Source organism: Asparagus officinalis, chromosome 7 (genome assembly GCF_001876935.1).
Source record: "Asparagus officinalis chromosome 7, Aspof.V1, whole genome shotgun sequence".
NCBI lineage: Eukaryota > Viridiplantae > Streptophyta > Magnoliopsida > Asparagales > Asparagaceae > Asparagus > Asparagus officinalis.
The window spans coordinates 56,402,231-56,419,555 of record NC_033800.1 but is presented as its reverse complement, the minus strand read 5'-3'; the positions used below and the strand labels follow the sequence as shown (position 1 = coordinate 56,419,555).

Sequence of the window (17,325 nt, the reverse complement as noted above, 5' to 3'; positions counted from 1 at the left end):
TAATTGTGGCTGTCTTTAATTTCTAAAGGGCGGGACTGTAATTTGATGATTATTTATTTATTTTATTAATTTACTATAATGATTAGTGTAGGTTAATTATTTGTCAAATAATATCCTAACGTCAAACATGTACCTGCCTACTTTTGAAAACAGAGGCGGTCAGAAAGTTGACGGTATAAGTATATACATGTATAGGCACCTTAAATTTTCCATATTGTTTGATGGATGAATAGGCTACATGGAGGGATTTACACTAAAACGCCCTTCCGTTGTTAAATAAAATGGGAAAAGGATCCAAAAGACAATACGTAGCCCTAGGCAAGGAGAATGTCTCATCCATTCAAGCAGAAAGCTAAAGCGCAAATTGTCAATAAGAAGCGAGATCATACACAATATCAGAATTATCTTTCGATGCGACACCCGTACAGATATGAGAGTCCAAGGGAAAATACAGCATCCACAATGCTACCATGCCCCCATTTTATTCAACCAAAAGATTATACCATCAAAGAGCATCAATGTATACGTTTACAAAATATATAGAAAATCCAACTCTCCTGCGAGACTACCATGCCCACATTTTATTTCAAACAATATATAATCGAGATCTGTGAAATAATAGGAATCTCAAGGGCGAAAATTGTGAATGTTTGCCCATCTCATGGTTCTGTCCTAAATGCTACAAAGAATGAGAATAGAATCGCTCTCAATGAAAGTAGTAAGCAATATAAAGATAAAGAGAAGCTAAAGAATAAACACCCCCTACAAAAAATTTATCTTGTTTCATCTTCTAGGTTGCGGAATCCAACAGTGAGATCATCATTTAGCTTCTTGAACTTTGCAGTAAGAGGGACCTATGGTTTTAATAAAATGAGCAAATGCATTCACATTAGCGAGCCTTAGTTGATTGCAAAATTTCTAGCAATTATCATCACTAGTGTCATTTTTCATCAAAATGGATTGGCCATAGGATAATGATCAAAAGGGTCAAGAATCGTTACTAAGGGGTGTTTGCAACCAGAAAGTAAATGGAAAGTAAAAAGGTAAAGGGGGGGAAAAAGAACTTCTCCAAGGAATACTTTCTAAGAACTTTCTATTTCCAAATCATCTGGATAAAAGTGAGAAAAGTTAAAAAGGCCAGGGCTGCAGAATACCCCTCAAGAGACATTTCAACTATTTATATTGTTAATTAAGATTAAAAATCAATAGTTTCATAGAGGAACTGTTACTTACACTAAGCGGTAGAAAAGGTCGCCCAATCTATGCTTGATAACACTGTATGTTATCTTCTGGCCATCAGAACCAGCACCTCTCTCAACAGCCTGCAGAACTCATAACAAAAAGGTGAGGCAAAAATGATAATCTAAATGTGAATAGGCATTCAAGTAGTTCACACTGTATGGAATACAAAAGAAGAATTTGAACTTCGAGATATATAATAGAAAAACAATAATAAAAATAATGCTTCAATTATTGCTAGGTCATTAGTTACTTGAAAATGTTACTAAAACTTGAGCTCCTATTAAATATTCGATTATTATCACTATTAAATCAACTTCAACAGAATCTGACGTAATCTGAGAAAAAATCCACCATTTATGTGGACGAATCAAATAAATCTGGAATAGCTTGCAGAAATGTGCAGAGAGAATGTTAAGAATAAGCTCGTAAACTAAAGAACAATTTATGGTTAAGCACTTGCCAAAGAAGAATTTACCTGGCTTGCCAAAGCATTAAAATGGATAATATTACGCATCATCCAAACTGACTTGTAAAATGGACAGAATTTATCATAACTGTAGCAATAACAGGAATTACATAAGAAGAGTGCATAACAAATAAAATAAAATAAAAAATAAAATAAGTTACAATGTACAGAAAAGTTAAATATGCAATGTACAAAGGGCTGAGGTCAAGCATGATATAAGTAATTAGGGAATACTTACGGAGTAAATGCATTCTGTGCTAGATAATCCTCTCTCAGGAGCTTTGCAGTTTCTAGTGTAATTTTGTCAGTTTCTGCTAGAGCATCTTTACCAACAAGCTGCAGAACAAGGTAGGAACTTAAAAAGAATTATAGATAAAATAAATAACTGGATGGTGCATTAAAACTTTCCATGAAATATCCAAAATGTTACCAACTACTAGATCTACAGATCTATTAAAATCATAAAGTTATAGGAACAAGTAAAAAAAATGATATACAAGGTATGATACAAAGAATAACAAACAAATAATAACAGGCGGCGCATCAAAATATTCAATGAAATATCCAAGATCTACAGATCGATTAAAACATATATTTACAATCTGTGTGGGGCGTGTTTTTCGTGCGGGGGGGGGGGGGGGTGCCGCCGCCTGGAGGGAGCGTCACTAAAACTAACCATAAATAGGACAATCGGCTTACTGAACTTACCTGTAAAGGTCAATAAAAGTGATTTGTCAGAAATATAATTTGAGAATGCAACAAAGAAGAGAGCCAGATACAAGGGCGCCTGAAACGGTTTATACTTTTCGTAGGGTACAATGGGGATAATGGATGACAATGTAAAAGAAAAAAAAAAAGAAAAAAAGTCAAATTTGATTACCATATTTTTTTCAAATAAATAGCGGACAATTTAATATTTCACCACAGGACAAATATAACTGTTAGTGTATTCACCCAATAAAGGTATACAGAGGGATATGATTATCGCCCAAGAAGACTTAATAGATACCCATGCAAAAATTAACAGGTATCGTTTTTGTTAGCCGCCCTATGCAGCCGCCCTCACCTAACATCCTTGACAATTAAGGAAAAGTACCCGTAACTTTTGAAAAAGAATAAAAGTATGTGGGTCCCACAATAAACTATTATTAGTGACGGGTCCCACTAATAATATTTTATTTGTGCATAGTGTTTTCCAAACACTATAAATAGGGCCCTAAACTCTTAAGGAAATCTCATCCCAGAAACAACTCTTCTCATAGAAAAGTAAAAGAGAAAACATAGAGAGAGATTGTGAGAGTTCTTGGAATGTATCTAATCAAGAGAGGGTGTTCTCTTTGATCTATTCTTTTGGGATATAAAAGAATTTGGCGTCGTCGTTGCACCGTGGAGTAGCTCCGAAGGAGTGAACCACGTATATCTGTGAGTACTCTGGTTGATCTTGTGCCTTTATTTTGTGTATTGCGTCTCCGTTAGAGACGTTCTTATTGGGGTGTATCATAACAACTGGTATCAGAGCCTAACTTAGAGTATATATATCTGCTTATCGTATGTTCTGTGGCTGCCACTAAAAGTGGATCCTCCACATCAGAAAATAAGTTAGAGTAATATTTACTCTTTTAAGGTATTGGACACTATTCACGTGTACGGTACTATTCACGTGTACGGTACTATTCACGTGTACGGTACAATTCACGAATACGGTACTATTCACAAATACGGGAAAGAAGTAATCTTTCGCCATGGGATCTACAATTGAAGACAACAGGCTTCGAATTGAGAAGTTCGGCGACCAAAATTTTAGGTATTGAAGGATGCAAATAGAAGACTATTTGTACGAGAAGGATCTCTTCCTACCCCTCCAAGGAGAGGCGGGGAAACCTGAGAAGATGGACGACGATAAGTGGAAGGTGCTTGATCGTAAAGCACTTGCCACAATCAGGCTCAACCTTCACCAGCATGTGACTTACAACGTCTGGCATGCGACCACCACCAAGGAGTTGATGGAGGCTTTGGAGGCGCTGTATGAGAAGCCATCTGCTTCAAATAAGGTGTACCTGATGAAGAAGCTATTCAATCTCAAGATGCAGCAAGGAGCTCGCGTGGCGGACTTCCTGAACGAATTTCAGGCTGTAGTGCAACAACTTGCTGCAGTAGATCTAAAGTTCGACAACGAGATCCAAGCTCTTCTGCTACTTTCTTGTCTACCAGATTCATGGGAGAATATGGTGATGACGGTGAGCAACGCTAATGGCAATGACAAGATGAAGCTCGACACAGTGGTTGGGACAATTCTGGATGAAGAATCTCGCCGCAAAGTCTCAGGAGCTGAGGCCTCTAGCAGTGGGAGTGCTCTACATGTCGAGGCACGAGGGCGTGCACAGAAGAAGGGTAGGGGACGACGAGGCCAATCAAAATCCAGAGGAAAGTCTAAAGGGCCTAACCCAAATGGTTACGGTAAAGGGAAGTGCTTCAGATGCGGAAAAAAAGACCACTTTGCACGGGACTGCAGAGTTACTGTTCCAGCATCAGCAGGGGATGATCAGACTGACGATGCAGCCAATCTCATGCACGAGACGGATTCGGATGCACTTCTCCTATCCCTAGAAGATAAAAGTGATGCGTGGGTCATCGACTATGGTGCATCTTTCCATGCAACCTCACAACAAAAGCTGCTTTCATCGTTCGTGAAGGACTTGGGGACAGTCTATCTTGGCGACGATCAACCTTGCAAGGTTTCCGGGAAGGGAAATTGTACCCTCAAGATGGAGGGCGAGACCACCTTGACGCTGAATGATGTTCGGCATGTACCGGATCTCAGACGAAATCTTATATCAGTCGGGCAACTGACTGACTCCGGTTACAGAGTATCCTTCGAGCAGAGAAGCTGGAAGGTGTCCAAGGGTACCCTGGTGGTGGCACACGGCAAACGCGAGGGGTCTCTCTACATCGCCAACGGGAAGATCGACCACTTGCTTGCCGTAGGACAAGCATCATCATCATCATCCGTCGACTGCATGACTTGGCATCGACGACTTGGCCACATGAGTGAGAAGGGGATGCAAATTATGGCCGCGGGAGAGAGGCTTCCGGGTCTGAACAAAATCGATCTAACTTTCTGTGAGGACTGCATCCTAGGCAAACAAAAGAAGGTGAGCTTCAACAAGACCGGACCGACTCTAAAACTGCAGAAATTGGAGTTGGTGCACACCGACGTGTGGGGACCTGCGCAAGTCTCATCTGTTGGCAACTCTCTTTATTTTGTCACTTTTATTGATGATGCTACTAGAAAGCTGTGGGTGTTCTTCTTAAAGCACAAGTCAGATGTTTTCATCATCTTTAAGAAGTGGCTTGCCTGTGTGGAGAATGAAACAGGCAATAAGCTGAAGTGCCTAAAATCCGATAATGGAGGCGAGTATTGCAGCCAGGAGTTCGAGAACTTCTGCTCGTCCCGTGGGATTCGAAGACTGAAGACCGTCCCAGGCACACCTCAGCACAACGGAGTGGCGGAACGCATGAATCGTACTATCTTGGAGCGCGCCAGAAGCATGAGGATCCACTCCGGATTGCCCAAGAGCTTTTGGGCTGAAGCTGTCAATACTGCTGCATACTTGATCAACCGCGGGCCATCCGCGGCTCTCAATTATGGGATACCTGAAGAGGCTTGGACCGGAAAGAAGCTGAAGCTAGAGCACTTACGAGTATTTGGTTGTGACGCCTATGTCATGACCAATCCTGCAGACCGGTCAAAGCTTGATCCAAAGTCAAAGAAGCTCTCTTTCATCGGCTATGGAGGAGATGAGTATGGGTACCGTTTCTGGGATCACGATGCGCGCAAGGTGGTGCGTAGTCGTGACGTCGTGTTCCATGAGAATGCGATGTACAAGACCAAAGAGGTGAGTGGGAGTCAACTATCTCTCCCTCTTTTCCTAGATATTGCTGACAGTGAGGACGGCGGTGAGATACCAATCAGCATAGAAGACGAAGACCAAGAAAACGTGCCGGATGCACAGCAGCAGGATCCAGCAGAGTTGCCGATCGCAATTCGCAAAGCTCCAAGAAACCCAAGGGTGCTAGAGAGGTACCTTTCTACCATGAATTACCTTCTCCTGACTAACAGTGGTGAGCCAGAGAGCTATGAGGAGGTACAGCAGACCGACAAAGCTCGGGACGAGTGGGAGTCTGCCATGGAGGAAGAAATGAAGTCCTTGATGAAGAATGGGACTTGGGAGCTCGTAAAGCTTCCAAGAGGGAGAAAGGCTCTTCACAATCGGTGGATTTATCGGGTCAAGGATGAAGCCGATGGACGGAGACGCTACAAGGCGAGGCTTGTAGTGAAGGGCTATGAACAGAAAGCAGGGATTGATTATTCTGACGTTTTCGCTCCCGTCGTCAAGTTGACCACGATCCGATGAAGTTTGAGAACTTTATGAAGGAGAACAGTTTTCTCAAATGTGACATAGACTACTGCTGCTTTATCAAGAGATATGACGAATCTTATGTGATACTTTTGATTTATGCTGATGACATGTTGATTGCAGTGCCCGACTTGGCCCGTATTGAAGAACTCAATGGGCGTCTCTCTGAGTGCTTCGAGATGAAGGATCTGGGTCCAGCAAACCAGATTCTGAGAATGAGGATCATCAGAGACAGATCAGCACGGAGGCTGAGGTTGTCTCAGAAGGCCTACATTGAGAAGATTCTTGAAAAGTTCGGCATGGAGAAAGCTAAACCAGTGGGCTCGTCGTTTGCAAGTCATTTCAAGCTATCGAAGACTCAAGCACCAAAGACTGCTGAAGAGCATGAGTTCATGGCCAACATATCATATGCATCTGCCGTCGGGAGTTTGATGTATGCGATGGTATGCACGAGGCCAGATATTACACAAGGAGTGGGAGTTGTGAGCCGCTTCATGAGCAATCCAGGGAAACAACACTGGAGTGCAATCAAGTAGCTTCTACGCTACTTGAGAAGCTCGTCCGACCGTTGTCTTGAGTATGACGGGACAGATTTACAGCTAGAGGGCTTTTGTGATGCAGACTATGCCGGGGACAGACTCGAGAAGGAGTACGAGCGGCTACATCTTCATTTTGGGTGGTGGAGCGATAAGTTGGAGATCCAAGTTACAGGATACTGTGGCTTTGTCAATAACCGAAGCTGAGTACGTGTCTGCAGCAGAGGCAGCAAAGGAGCTGCTATGGTTGAAGGCCTTTCTTCTCGAGCTTGGAGTAAGCTTTGAAAAATACTTAATCCACTGCGACAGTCAGAGTGCCATTCACTTGTCAGAGAACGACGCATTCCATGCTCGGACCAAGCATGTTGACGTGAAGCACTATGTCATACGGAGATGGCAAAGCAGGAACGAGTTCAAGCTTGTGAAGATTGATACGAGGTACAATCCAGCCGATATGCTGACCAAGCCAGTTCCGCTAGAGAAAGTGAGGCTGTGTGCAGCCTCATATGGCCTCCGTTGAAAACGTTGAGAGCCGTGCAAGACGCCAAAGATACAAGACATCCAGATGATGCAACTAAGAGTGGTGTGAAGATATGATTGATACTCAATCAAATCTTCAAGTGGGAGATTGTTAGCCGCCCTATGCAGCCGCCCTCACCTAACATCCTTGACAATTAAGGAAAAGTAGCCGTAACTTTTGAAAAAGAATAAAAGTATGTGGGTCCCACAATAAACTATTATTAGTGGCGGGTCCCACTAATAATATTTTATTTGTGCATAGTATTTCTGAAACACTATAAATAGGGCCCTAAACTCTTAAGGAAATCTCATCCCAGAAACAACTCCTCTCATAGAAGAGTAAGAGAGAAAACACAGAGAGAGATTGTGAGAGTTCTTGGAGTGTATCTGATCAAGAGAGGGTGTTCTCTTTGATCTATTCTTTTGGGATATAAAAGAATTTGGCGTCGTCGTTGCACCATGGAGTAGCTCCGAAGAAGTGAACCACGTATATCTGTGAGTACTCTGGTTGATCTTGTGCCTTTATTTTGTGTATTGCGTCTCCGTTAGTGGCGTTCTTATTGGGGTGTATCCTAACAGTTTCCCGCCCTTCTATTATCCTTCTAAATGAGATAACCAGAGAAGAAAAGGTACATAACTTTCTCATAAGAAAAAGCTTGCCTTTAGTTCCTGCCAAGGTATTATAAAATTTTCCACTTGGTTATAAATTATGAATTATGATTACAGTTAACATTCCTACCATGTTGCAATTGGGCAACAAATAGATGAATTTTACCAAAAAAAAAAATCAAACTGAGTCTAAAAAATATAAATTTCTGGAAATGTGGTCTCCTAATTCACCAAACTTCAGTTTTCAAAAGTTCGATGTAATTGCTCTGATCTATCTTTTGATTCTTTCCAACAGACTACAACATATGTTAGGAAAGAAGACAACACCCCAAGCAACAAATACAACTGCAAATCTCTACAATATGAATATACATCAATGTGATCAAAATCAGAGGCAATTCTAATTCTCTAAAGCAAAAACAGATGAGTTTAACTGCAAGTTACCTAAACGCTAAACAAAAAAATGAGTCTGAAATCATAGAGAAGAAACGGAAAATGTATTCCATGAAATTTCAATCTGACAAGTGTACCTGGACAATTTCGTTCAAGTCATCTTCTCTCTGAAGCACCTCACGAGCTTTGGTTCTGATATCAATAAAATCTGAATCGAATTTTTCATAGAAAGATTCGAGGGCCTGCAGCATAAGAAACCATTGGAGAGATAAAATGAACCTCAGCTAAATAATAAAGATTATCTGTCACAAAAAGTAACATGGGCCTGACAGGGGTTACCTACTTAACAGCAATTGACATAGACAAGTCTAAACAAGAACAGAACATTATGCGTTTTGAAAAATTAATTTTCAAGCTTCCAGAATCAGATAAAACATAATGTCTGTGTAGTATAGGGGCCAAACAACTACCACGTAGAATAACTACAGCACTCAACAACTACACACGGCCTTCTTAAAATATTTCTTTTGAAAGATAAAATGCCGTCAGATCTTTTCCTAAAAGATCCGATAAAACATAATGTCTGTGTAGTATAGGGGCCAAACAAAAACCAAATAGAATAACTAGAATACTTAACAACTAAACACGGTTTCTTAAAATATTTCTATTTGGAAGATGAAATGCCATCGGATATTTTCCTAAAAGAGAACTCCATATAAACCTCAAGCTCCCACAAGAACAAGAGTATAGGTAAGCCATTTCTTGAATGTGATCAATAATTTTATTGGCCACTCAGAACTAATTGCCAAGTTTGAGTGGTTACTCTGAGATTTTCTTTACAATATATTTGATGTTCTTATTCTGAAAACTTCATCATCCAGCTCTTGGATTGCCTATATAATCAACCTGTGAGCTTCTTTTACTGGTGACAGTCTACATTACGTATTTCTGTCTACATGTTATGAGAGACTTATAATCATTTTATGTGCAGGAGAACCATTTAACAATTAAAGATGGTAGCCCTTGCAGGCTTGCACATATATCGAGAGAAAAGCAGTTTCCAATTAACTGGAAAAAAAGTTTTTACTGCCATATTTAAATAGTGTTATCAAAAGAAGTACACACTAGATCCTATGAATATACAAGCTGAAGAAATTATCTACCAGAATAAGAAATTTCTTTCCATATTCATGGTTAAGAATAAGAACACTTAGTCATAGATATTAGTTACATAATGGCCAAGCAAGGATAAGCCTAAAACTTCCATGAAAAAGATATTAAGAAATGCAAAATGTGCCATGAAAGCCCCGCCCCAACTAATAGTCAATTGAAATAACTGGAGCTTTTCGCATAGGTAGACAATCAAAGTATGTATGCATTGGTGAAGTTACTACCATCTCTACTATTCCTTTCCTTAAACCGGATATTAGTATTTAAATTAAAATATGTATTCTAATAATAAGCAGAAATCTCAATGCAGTAAGGAGAAAAGGAGAATTAAAACAACAAATAAGCCGATATATTTCTACAAAATGAACTTGTGCCGGACTTGTAATTGAAATCAAGGATAATACTTGAAACCACGCAGAGATTTTGAGGATTGGTCTCCCCAAGCCTTCTTTCAGCTATTGGGAACCTAACCAAAATCAGGAAAGTAGCAGAAACTACCTGCATTTTCAATTCAAGTCTGTTGCTTTAGGCACATTGAAATATATTAAGTCTATGCTCCGTTAACTTTAGAATGGTAGTGCACGGCAAACAAACATATTACATTTCCTACCCTTAACTGGGAGGACTCTATCGTCTATATTGCAGCTATTATAGATTCTCTTTAGGCTTATGAAACTTTCACCAATGTTACCTTGCAACCTGTATTCTTTGTTGACCATAATTATGAACCTGTTAACCATGGCAAACGTGGGCACACTGTCACAGACTATGTTGCATGGGTATGGGTATGGGTATGAGTATTGGTTCGGGTATGGGACACGATAGATTTGTAAAAAGTAACTATGTAGGGCACGGGGACATGGCTATATAAATATTTATATACACGTATATTATTTATTGGAGTTAATAATTTATATGAGAACAAGGATGAGAATTAAAATTCCTATAATATTTTTATGTTTCTTTTATCATGTGGATTAGAAATTGGAAAATCACTACTTTTTGAACTAGACACGCAAACGATCGTTCAAAATCATAATTTGGAATCTGACGTATGTCCAACGAGTTTTAAGATGTGGTTGTGAAGTGAAGGATATATGTCTAAAAAAATGCATGACAACTATTTTAAATTAAAACATGTATTGCATAATTGAGTTACATGCCCCGATATATGAATGCGTATAAGCAAGGAGTGTCCAAGGAAGTTGGGTATGGGTACACGTCGGGAACGAATATGGCTTCAGATTAGAAGTACCCACATAACATAGGTCATAGACAACCATGAAGAGATTTTACTGTTCCAGGATTGATCTCTCTCTTTTAAATAAATGCCATGATATGAAATATCCTTGTCTAATTGAAACAGCTAAATATTTCTCGTTTAACACAGAAATGTAACATACAACTACTTAGAAGAAACATATGATATTATTAATTACTTTCATATATTAGAATAGATATATTATTGTATAATATATTAGAAATATATTTAATATAATATTATAGAATAAACATATTATCGTATAATATATTAGAAAAATATTATAATGTAATATTTTTTATATATTATACAATATATTAAAAATAAATTAATATATTATAATAACATAATTATGTTATTATTACATTAAGTCCAATATAACATTAAATAATATTAAATAAATTATTATATTAAATATTATAATACTATTTGTGTAATAAGAAATTATCATATAATATATATAAATATAGTTATTTTATAATATTTTTTTTATTTTATAACAAATTAATGTCATATAATATATTACTGCAATATATTATACAATAATAATACAATATAATATATTATATTAAAATATTACGTATTATATTATAAAAATACTTATATATTATATTAGTCAATTGCATTAACCACAATATAGTATTTACTAATAAAACATAATATAATTTAAATATAAATATATTATATTATAATGTATTACATAAATATTATAATATATATTATATTAATTATTACCATGTATTTTATTGTACTATAATATATTATTAAAGCTATTATATTATTATACTATAATATACTATACTAAAATATAACATAATCTATTATAATAATATATATTGTATTAATTAATGGTGTTTTATAGTATATTATATTAAGAATGATTAATACTACATACTAATTATAATATATTAAATATGATATCATTAAACTCTCAACATCTCCCAAACCTCAAAACACAAAACTCAAAACAACTGTTTGATGTTTTGAGATATGTGTTTTGTTATTGCTTTTTGCCCATAAATGTTTTGTTCCTCTATGAAAACACAATGGTTTCCAAACATGATGTGCTTTTGTTTTGGCAAAAACACCATGGAAACAAAGAAAACACTATGATTGCAAAACGCTCTATTATTTTTAAATCCAACAAGTCTCTCTTTGCTTATCTTATAGTATCTTGATATGAAATTTCTCTTGGGGCTGGTCATAGTGATTACTAAGTCATGACTTTGATCACTTTAGTTGCATGATTTAAAGTTGTAATGCATGTGTTGTCACAGTTAGCCAAAAAAAGATGCATGTGCCCTTACTTTATAACAAATGAACCTTAACAAAGCACACGCATAAAATCCTAGTATCCCTTTACTTGGCAGATTTTATCACTTTTGCTATATTTCCCCCTTTCCATTAGAGAGAAGATCAAGTGACCTAACTTTTCAACATGTTTTTTTTAATATCTTATGTTCATTCACCTTTTTTTACTTAATTTCAATAGAATTGTTGTTTGAGTTCATGTGTCAATAAAACAACAGCAACAAAGTTTTTTACCCCAAAATTTTGGAGTGGGCTTAATTCATCTAGTACAAAGAATTAAACGAAGTAATGAACTTAAATAGAAAATTGATTATCAGTGGCTGATTAAGATCTGTTGGTTTAGACCAAACTCAAATTTACCGTACGGATGATATAATTTGATTCCTAACCTTTGTTAAGGTTAGTCTAACTTTCAAAGTTATTCACAATCACAACATGGGTTACATAAATTTCTTTTTGGTGGTCATATTTCTCAATTAGCCTCACTTTAATTTGTCTTTGATTGTCCTCTTTCAACTACATCAGGTGCTTCTCTGATAGTTAAGTCTACTTAGAGTTTATGCTAAGTTTGTAGGAGAAAGTAAATCACTTTGGAAATTTTTCTATGCTTGCTGTTGATAAATCAGTGATATTGATATTTGACAGAACGATTTAAAAAGGGAAAGCACATTGTGATTGTAATCAAAGTTTATCATTTGTAAATTATTATTGAAGAAAACTCAAATCACTCTGTCCACGTGATTAAACAATTAATTTAGTATTATTGGACAAGTGTATACAGACATTTCTAGGTCAAGTGGTTGATTATCAAGCTTTTGTTGAATATTAAAAACAAGTAATCTGCACCTTTGCCCACCAAGCTGGTAATGAAGCTGGTAAATGATGGCAAATACAAATTTGTAAATTTATTGTTGGCCCCCTTTGTTATCAAGATGAAATTTCACAGTTCAAGTAATATCAACATCTTGCTAAAAGTGCATTATTTCGTTCAAATTGCAATTCGAATTTCTGTCGACTAAAAGCCAAATAATAGTATCATTCATGTTCTGAACAAGTATTTAAAAAAATTTCAAAGTTAATTTGATGCATATCAGGGTGGTGCACTACTGCATGGGTTCAATAATTCTCCCCTTTTCTGCCTGGGGTCAATGAGCACAAATAAAATACCTTTGAGTACTTTGAATAGGATATAAGCCAATTCACTGAAGGGAAATGTTTTCTCTGAGCTAGCTTCTTGTCCAATCCCCAAAAGACCTGCATATGAAATATATGTTTAATGAAACAGAGCAGAGTAATTTTCAGTTTGGAGGATAGGAGATAAGAATAGTTTATTATACCTGAACAATACCGAGGGTTGCAGATGTTACGGGGTCTGAGAAATCACCTCCTGGAGGAGACACAGCACCAACAATTGTAACGCTTCCAGTACGGTCCGGGCCACCAAGACATTTCACTTTACCGGCTCTTTCATAGAAAGAAGCTAAACGTGCAGCAAGATATGCTGGATATCCACTATCTGCAGGCATTTCAGCCTGCAATAACAGAGGATTCATCGATAAGTACCATATACATTGGTATGCATTTGATCTCTTATACAGCCATTTATATGAATCAGAGAAAACAGGATATAAAATGTACAAGATAGCAGAAGCAAAACCTTTGCAAGCAATTCATCCTTAATCTTAAACTATAGAAATAATTTTGAAAAGAAAAATCATTGAGTATATTTGTTCGATGTTTGCACTATTGCCTCTAGTTAGATTAACCTTTGTTGACTATACAATGATATTATCAGTGACACTGAAACATGTATACCATGTAAATTAACAGTGACTTCCCAATAATCATCCAAATTTATATGTGAAATGCTGATTTTTTTTGGCAGCATACTCCTTTGAAATTTAACATAAAAATCTTAAATGTCAGGATTCATTTTTAAAAAGTATATAGCTGGAAATGACACTGGAAACAAGGGGTAGGTATTTCAGCTTTAACAAACCATACTATCTTCATAACAAAGCAATAAAAGAAAGGTAGCAATAAACAAGAATATGTACCAATCGTCCAGAAATTTCACGCAGAGCCTCTGCCCAACGGGAGGTAGAATCAGCCATCATGCTCACGTTGTAGCCCATATCCCTGAAGTATTCAGCTATGGTGATTCCTAAACATGAGAATAACTGAAATAAGATAACTGTGCTTGCAAATATACTTCATTGAATCGGAAAGCAGAGAATTATGAAAGAATGTGAAGTGTATTCCAGATGGGAGTTTACACCATATCACGATAAAAATTGTATCAAGTTATTAGGCTCTTGAATAGAGTCCCTCAATGCGATTCTAGGTTAACTGTATATATTGAACAAAGGACTGATTCCTTTTGCAATTAAACAATTTTAAACTCAATCATTGACTTGTGGAGTCACTAGTCAGAATCTCCAACAAATTAAGCAAATGAGTACACTTGTGAAGTAAACTGTTTAGGCAGAAAATAAAAGATTTCCCTTCATTATGATTATTTTTACACACTAACCTTATTTGATCTTATAATAGTATTCACTTCAGGAGATGTAATCAGTATTCCAACTCCTGCAGATCACCAAGTTCTAGAGCAATAAAATATAACTCTGCGGCCTATATTAGTCGTGCATTCGACAAAAAAAAAACCTCCTCAAAGATAATACCAACTTTTCCACAAGGTATAGCACCAACATAGATGGAAAAACTAACATTAATGCATAATTATCCCTCCCCTTAAAATGGACAAATATAACATGTATTAAGTATATATCATATCATCAACATATAATTTGAGATCACAACCAATCATATCGTGAAAAGATAAGGTTAATGGATTTTTTATAGGCAGTCTCAACATTCAAGTACTATCTGCTTATATTACCCAAAGATTTCAGGGTTTGAAAAAGATGATTTAGGTATCATTGGCAATAAGGATCTTGCTATACAAATTACCTATCATTAGAGACAGTATCCTGTGCCACATCAAGGAGCACTTCTACTGGCACTTGGTCTAATAGAGAGAAAACATGAGACCTTGATACCATGTTGCTTACAGTTTTTTTCTATTAGACTTGCATATACTATCAGTTGCCTTAATAATTTAACATTTTACCCCATGTTTTGCAACGAGAGAACACAAAAAATTACCTGTATAAATCGAAGCCTCCCTAGCAGCCACAGGCATATTGGAAGTATTTGCCACAAGTGTGGTACGCTTCATGACAGATTCTTCACGACCATCAGGCAATGTCATTGTCAATTGTGGGAAATCCATAAGCACCTGATAAGTTTAATATGTGAGTCGCCATACAAACATAGAACAATCCAAAAGTTATAGACTTGACGAGTATAGATAAAAGAACCTCAGCCATTTCATTTCCTCTTTCTCCACAACCGACATAAACCACGGTGTCAGAATTAGAGTACTGCAAGAAATAGCAAGACTTAGGGCAAGCACGTGGAAAGCAAAATAATGTAATAGTTTAATGTATAAAAAGAGTATACAAATAAATAATTAAAAAAAACTACCTTTGAAAGTGCCTGACTAATGACTGTTTTACCACAACCAAAAGCTCCAGGGATAGCACAAGTTCCTCCAAGCACAGAGGGGAAAAGGGCATCAAGAACACGCTGAAAATCATCAAAATTCCAGAACTAGAAATACTAAGAACAACAAATTTGTTTAGAAACAAAGTAATGTAACGCCCAAGTGACAATATTGTCAACAAAGAATAGAAAAGGGGGAAAAAGAAGTTTAACCACTGTTAATTACCTGCCCAGTCAATAGAGGTGTGTCGGCAGCAAGTTTTGTCGCAACCGGTCGAGGAGTACGAACAGGCCAAGTCTGCAGAAAAAAGACATTAGGTTATATCAAATTGTTTAAGAGAAGCCATGTCATAAAACAACAAGCAAGCATTTCGCTGACCTGAAGCATAGTGAAGTTCTTCTTGATGCCTTGAAACTCCAACTCTAGCACTGTGTCCTGAAAACATCACACAATAAATTGCAAGACTAAAACTCAATAGTACAAAAGTTCAAGCAGACAAAATTCTAGAGTTGATCTCATTACTAACCTGGAGACTATATTGACCAGCTGGGGCAATATGACTTATTTTTCCCATTGAACCAGGAGGTAAAGCAACATGGTGCTGCATCAAAGTGTTCTCAAAGACAGTCTGACGGAAAAAAAACAGAGTTTACTTCTAAGTGTTAGATCATTGAACAAAAATTAGTACAAACAGGATAATATGTGAACACAAGACCAGAAATACTGACGGCATATAAATCTCCACCAGTGAGGAGATCTCCAACAGCTGAAACAACCAAATATAAAGGATCAAATCTTTGAACTAAAGAGCAATTAAATATCACACAATGCACAGAAATCAAATCAAATTACCTAACTTCTTCGGCTCGAACTCCCACAGTGCATCCTTGTCAAGAGCAGGGACCGAAACTCCACGAGGAATGTAGACATCTCCAGATCTAATAGCAATAGTTTTCAGGGGTCTCTGCATCAAATAAGAAAATGGATCATTAAGGAAGATACATAATAATCACAAATCAGAAGAAATTTTAAGACTTAAACTCTATATACCTGAATTCCATCGAAAATATTTCCAAGAATTCCAGGTCCCAATTCCACTGATAGGGGCTACAAGAACAGAACCGAGCAATGTAACATATTTCCAAGAATTCCAGGTCCCAATTCCACTGATAGGGGCTACAAGAACAGAACCGAGCAATGTAACATAAATCTAGCATAAAATAAAATTCAAACCAAAGGCATTACAGTACGGGTCTTTTTGATTTTAACCCAATTCTATAACAGTGAAGTATTTTTTAACCAGGCCACGACCAAAATCATTCATGCATCCAAGACACCCATAAAGATCGTATTTATAGCATAAAAATAAGATCCTTTTTTATAGTACTTAAACTAATATTATAGCAGCTTAATGAATATTACAGCAGGTTAGATCCAATTATAGAATTTTACCATATAGCAGATTAAAACATAATTTGGGTTTAAAAATAAATGAGATTGTTTTGGGTATCGAATAATTTGGAAGTGTGAGTATAAAAACAAATCCGGGTAAAAAAATGGGTTTCAAATTTTAAAAAAAAAAACTTCATTTAAAAATTCTAACAAGCAAATCTCTCATCTATAACTGTAAATGAAATCATTACTTTTGCAATGAGATAATGTTCTTCAGACGTCTAGCAAATATTTGCACTTGGATAGCCGTCTAAACAAGCGCGTGTACTCAGGAGTTCATGTTAACCTAAAACCCAATCCTTTTATGCTAACCTAAAATTCTGCATGACTTCTGAACAGGCGTCTAACAACCAAGCTGCGTTATGCTTCAACTGAAGATA

General features: G+C 36.7%; 1 protein-coding gene across 1 annotated transcript in view; it reads right to left on the bottom strand.

The window, feature by feature from the left end:
- Positions 1,213 to 17,325, bottom strand: part of LOC109848883 (V-type proton ATPase catalytic subunit A) — a 16,760-nt gene continuing 647 nt past the window's right edge. The window contains exons 4-19 of the mRNA XM_020418601.1: positions 16,544 to 16,600; positions 16,346 to 16,457; positions 16,222 to 16,259; positions 16,020 to 16,121; positions 15,872 to 15,928; positions 15,719 to 15,790; positions 15,475 to 15,576; positions 15,309 to 15,371; positions 15,094 to 15,226; positions 13,983 to 14,089; positions 13,263 to 13,457; positions 13,093 to 13,179; positions 8,321 to 8,425; positions 1,947 to 2,044; positions 1,718 to 1,796; positions 1,213 to 1,322 (exon numbers count right to left, since the gene is read on the bottom strand). Coding sequence (XP_020274190.1) covers positions 1,230 to 1,322; positions 1,718 to 1,796; positions 1,947 to 2,044; positions 8,321 to 8,425; positions 13,093 to 13,179; positions 13,263 to 13,457; positions 13,983 to 14,089; positions 15,094 to 15,226; positions 15,309 to 15,371; positions 15,475 to 15,576; positions 15,719 to 15,790; positions 15,872 to 15,928; positions 16,020 to 16,121; positions 16,222 to 16,259; positions 16,346 to 16,457; positions 16,544 to 16,600 — 1,500 coding nt within the window. The 3' untranslated portion in view covers positions 1,213 to 1,229. The remainder of the gene's footprint in view (positions 1,323 to 1,717; positions 1,797 to 1,946; positions 2,045 to 8,320; positions 8,426 to 13,092; positions 13,180 to 13,262; positions 13,458 to 13,982; positions 14,090 to 15,093; positions 15,227 to 15,308; positions 15,372 to 15,474; positions 15,577 to 15,718; positions 15,791 to 15,871; positions 15,929 to 16,019; positions 16,122 to 16,221; positions 16,260 to 16,345; positions 16,458 to 16,543; positions 16,601 to 17,325) is intronic.